The sequence below is a fragment of the Montipora capricornis genome, chromosome 10, assembly GCF_036669925.1.
Source record: "Montipora capricornis isolate CH-2021 chromosome 10, ASM3666992v2, whole genome shotgun sequence".
Taxonomy (NCBI): domain Eukaryota; kingdom Metazoa; phylum Cnidaria; class Anthozoa; order Scleractinia; family Acroporidae; genus Montipora; species Montipora capricornis.
This window is the reverse complement of record NC_090892.1, coordinates 7,399,282-7,404,281: the sequence shown is the minus strand read 5'-3', so window position 1 is coordinate 7,404,281 and position 5,000 is coordinate 7,399,282. Positions and strand designations below refer to the sequence as shown.

The 5,000-nt window shown below is 41.0% G+C and overlaps 1 protein-coding gene and 1 pseudogene across 2 annotated transcripts in view; both read left to right on the top strand.

Annotated features, from left to right (window-relative positions):
- Window positions 1–5,000, top strand: part of LOC138022333 (neuralized-like protein 4) — a 52,094-nt gene that overhangs the window by 38,402 nt on the left and 8,692 nt on the right. For both annotated transcript variants that reach the window (XM_068869447.1, XM_068869448.1), the window contains exons 11-12: window positions 1,378–1,458; window positions 2,493–2,631. In XM_068869447.1, the coding sequence (XP_068725548.1) occupies window positions 1,378–1,458; window positions 2,493–2,631 (220 nt within the window). The remainder of the gene's footprint in view (window positions 1–1,377; window positions 1,459–2,492; window positions 2,632–5,000) is intronic.
- LOC138022334 (uncharacterized) overlaps window positions 2,643–5,000 on the top strand; it is a 6,292-nt pseudogene continuing 3,934 nt past the window's right edge.

Genomic DNA, 5,000 nt, shown 5'->3' with positions numbered 1-5,000 from the left:
TCTAAGAATTCACATATCCCAAGGATAGGACTGGGCCTCTCCTTCGGTGTTATCCGGATGTTTTCTTCTTTTGAAGTTATGAATTGAGTTCTCAGTAGAGCGTACACTACTGACTCAAACAACCAAAAACAACCAATGCAGTGTTCAAAACAGTCAAATCTATGACCTTGTGATGTTACTAGTTCGGGCACGCTACATCTTTGCTGAAGACGATTCTTGGGAACGAAACCATTAAAATGGGTACAGATGGAAATCGCACTGCAAAACAACGCGCCATGAAATGTGGAAGGTGGTATGTTGGCCACAATAATAAATGAGGCAAATGCATTATAGCCATTTTATCAGCATCAGTATGTTTCAAAGGTACATTCTGGCTTCATAATCCCTCAGTTCTACGAATTTGTGAGAGATTGCAAGGAAGGGCCGATCGCATCTCCATTCTGGCGCTGGTCGATGCAATGCATTTTCATCCGTGCGCACCTTAATTAAGCTGTAGACGCATGCATCATTTAAAACATTCAGCCATCTGATCATATTTCTTTTACTGCGATACCTTTGTGTTGGTGCCAACCAAAAGGATTGAACCTCTGGGGACGAGATTGGGTTTATAGATACGTAACATGTATATTTAATGAACCCAAATAGAACGCAGCAGTCGTCGCAATTGATCGATTGCACGCGTGCAAAGAGCTCTAAACATTGATTGAAAAAATCGAGTGAGACCGACAAAGAGATTGGACATATACAAGGATGACGGTTGGGCAAATTTTGAATTAAAAGTTAAAAAAAAAAAAATAGTGAGAAAGTGGTAACTAGATTAATGACAAAAGCTCTTAACAACAAATCATATGTAAGCAGTGACATTAGGGCCCAGGCATCGGTCGTTCAAAAGGAGGATAACGCTATCCACCAGATAAATCACTATCCAGCGTGTAAACACTAGCAAAACCAACTGAGATATCCAGTGGGTAGTGATTTATTCAATGGATAGCGCTATCCACCCTTCGAACAACTGGGGCCAGGGCTACTCCTTAGTATCTGGCTAGAAATGTTCTTCTCACTTTTTCCTCCTGCCACTTTTTCTTTCCTCCTTTCTTCAGCATAAAATTTCATTGTTAAGACCTTTTTTTGGTAAAAGTCAAATCTCGGTTGGTATTAATGAGAATTCTTTAATGAAAAGACTTCATAATGAAGACTTTACATTAAATCGTGGATTAAATCGCGGTTGCTTTTGAGGAACTGGGCCTAGCAAGTTTGATCCATTTAATAAAGGTAGAGTTTTCACTGCCAACGTTTCACTAGCCAAGAACTTATGCCTCCTTCAGCTGTCGTGATAAATATTCGAAGTAATTAAACTTATGCACTTTACCCTTACAGGTGTGTCAAGAGCGCAGCAGCGAACAAGTTGCGATTATCAAGAGAATTGTCGCAGATTCAAATCATCTCTCCAGCTATCAGGTAGAGTTTCAGTCATTTTTCGCAAATCCTGGGGCAAATTCATCGGTGGTTTGACTGTTTTCGTCGAGCTCCCTAAAATGAACAAAGTTTAAACACGCGCGGTTCCTGAGACTACAAAAATGTTTATTCGACAAACATCGCTTACGCAAGCATAGGCCATCTTTGGGAAAGCAAAAAAAAAACAAAAAAAAAAACGAGAATTTCGGAGACATTAACATAGAATTACCCCTGGAAACGCTCGAAAATTACAATAATATTCCAATGCTTCCCATTGAAAACTCTCCGGCAGGGCCCCCCCCCCCCCCCTCTCCCCTCTAGACTAGGTCCTGGATCCTCCCCAGAAATGAGTTTTCTTTTTCCCAAGCAAATTTAATTTATTGCTTTTTTTATCAGCTTGTCGGAGCTAATTAGGAAAATGAAAGTAAATTTACCCATTTTTCTTGGAACTTGAACGCGCGAAATTCCGTAATTATCCTGCAATATGATTGGTTCTAAGCGGGAGTTAACGGATTTTCTTTTTATCATAATGAACTAAGAATTACCTTTTTCAATACTTTAGTTTTTAAAGGAAAGCTGCACTCGAACAACATATAACTTCAAATCACATGAACGTTGGCTTTCTATAGGGCAACCATTTTCTCCGGGCAGGAGTTTATCAAGGGGACCCTCTATCTCCACTAATTCCTTGGGTGTGAACAGCGAAAAACACCTACACAACAGTACATGTAGGACCAGCATGACTAAAATCCTGCACGACGCTGAGGATTGTATTTTTGGGGCTCACGGATTTAACGTTAAATCCGTGAGCCCCAGAAACTAGTATTTATTTTAAGAATTGTCCAAGCGTAGGAGATAGAGGCTGCCCTTGATGAGCTACTGCTCCGGGTTAAAGTTTGTCGCTAACTTTTGGTAGAGTGAAAGGTCCCTGTAAAGAAAACAAATCACTTTTAAGGGGTTTGCTGAAAATATCGCACCTCGCTAGAAGAAGTGTTAAAAGTAGAATTCGCTCTGTGTTATGAAACGTTTCTTTTCAGATATCTTCTTTGACCCAAAGTTCGACAGATGCTTCTGCACTGAGTGTCATGGTGCCCGAGGAGACAAACTCTACTACAGTCGAGGGACACCTGCAAAGGATTATGGGATTCCTATCGGGTGGTGTCGGTTTGGACTTAAGTAAGCAAAAAGTTCTTAGCGAGTCGCGCATTGACATTAAATTAACAAAACACGTTTTTGGAGTGTTAAAAAACCGCGCATAAAGGGTAAGGGGTAAGGGACTTCAAGGTTCGCGTAGCAGCGTTTGAAAGCTGGCTATTTTAGCAGCTACTGCCATTGTTGTTGTTGTTGTTGTTGTTGTTTTTTGTTTTTTTTTTTTTGTTTTAAACCCTAAGACGTTGTTGTTGAGTCTTTTGTTTTCGGCTTTGTTTGCGAGCCAATTACGTTGGTTCTCTCAGATATGTCCAAAAGTGCATGTATTGAGATGGCCGCCGATTTGATGAGCGTCACAAAGTATCCTCTTGTTCTTCTCCCCAACTTTAAATCACTCGCGTCTGGAAATACACAATTAACGCCACGAAGTTTCTCTTCAGTAAACTTTTCTCCTCAAGTAAAATTAAACAGCTGCATTTACCCTCTCACCAAGAAATAAAGCTCCTCCTCACACTTACCTTGTTGCTTAAAAATAGGATACTCGTGTTGGATACCAAAATTTAGAGTGCATTTCTGGACGTGAGTGTGTACTTTACTAGAGCTGCTGCATGACGATAACAATGGTGGTTTGGTCTGGCGTTCTTTCGTTATTTTGCACGTTTCACTCATAATTTCAGCGGCAGGGGCGTAGGGTCCTTTACGCAATACTCACGTGCGTACTTGAAAAATTTGTAGATTTTTAAAAATATATATATTTTCTGTCATACGTAAAAGCCCTCCAAGGCCCCTACAGTGTTATTCTCATCACCAGTCCCCAGTTCCAGGTTATTTTTTTTAACGAAAGTTTATGATGATGATGATGTTATAACAGAGTTTCCGACGTCTTGCCCTTTGCTTCTAATCCCCTGTTTGCGTTGTAACTTGCGGAAAACTTAACAGAAGGGTAGCATTGTCTTTCGCATTTATTTATTGAAATGTCCTTCAGAAATATTCCGAAATAGCATTTGCGAGACCCCAAATTTTTAAAATATTACTGGGGGAGACCCCCCTAGTTTCGAGCACATTCTAAATGTCACGCTACGCCCCTGCAGTGGTGCAGTATTGGTTTGGCCAGGGAGGACTGATAGCGGCTTTGTGTTGCACCTAAACACGTTCACTTGATGGCAAACGTTTTGCAGGTAGTACTGCATGCAATAGCTGTTATTACAGTTGAGCCCACGTTTCAGCGGTGTTAGGTTCAGAGCACGCGGAAGCGAGGCTTTCGGGTCAACTTTCGATCAAGACACAGGGAAGAGTCTAGTAAGAGATTTGGCGTGCGAAATGCGCAAAAAATAATGAGTTCCCATCCAGAATTTATGTTTTTCTCAGAAGAAGAGAAACTACAGCTGTTAAATGGAAGCTGCCCTCGCCATCTGTTAAAGCCTACGCTGAAAACGTGGCTTTCTTATCGTGTACGGACAGCAAAAGATGGTTCTGCTTCGAGCGACGCAAGCAAACGCGAACTGATGCACAGGTAGGCGCAATTAAGATAAAATATCGTTATCCTTGGGTATTTGGTCCTTTGAAAGTTTAGTGTTCTGACATGAAAAACTCCTATTTTCTGCAGAGTTGTGAGTTACATTAAAAATGGATGGGAAAACAATTTCACTGAGAAATGGCAACACTTGGCACCAAATGTCATAAACACATTTTCCCCGCCAAACACGAACTCCTTAAACACTCGTCAACCCGAGTTTCCACAAGCAGCAAACTGGACTCCCATCCAGAAAGCTGGAGATACGTTTCCACCATTCACTATTGAAAACATGATGAATTACTTTATTACTAGAAAATCAGCTGATGATGAAGGAAATAAAGACTACAAGAATTTGAAGAGTAAGGCGTTTGGGCATTTTAAGCATGGCCATGTCCAACGAATTGAAATTGCGACAGAAGAAAACACAGATCAGATCTACATTAAGTGCGAATGCTTGCCAGATATGAAAAAGAATTTGACTTACAAGCTTCACGTGTCTATGATAAATTCAGGAGAGCAAGCTGGTGAGATCACCTATGCTTGTTGTAGTCCATGTCCAGCAGGGAAAGGTCCATATGGTTCTTGTAAACACCTTGCAGCTTTATGCTTTGCACTTGAAGAGTTTGTGAGATTAGGGCAGAGGAGGGAGTTCACCACCTGTACTGACAGGCTTCAGACATGGAATCAGCCACGAAAACGCAAACTTGACCCAAAGTCTGTCTATGAAATAGATTTCTGTAAAAAAGTGTATGGCAAAGAGAAGGCAGGACACACAAAGATTCTTCATGACCCTAGATTGCTTGTATACAGAGAGCCTAACACTGAGAAAGCAAACCAATGCCTGCTTGAGAAAATCAAGGAGGCTAATTTAGAATGTGGT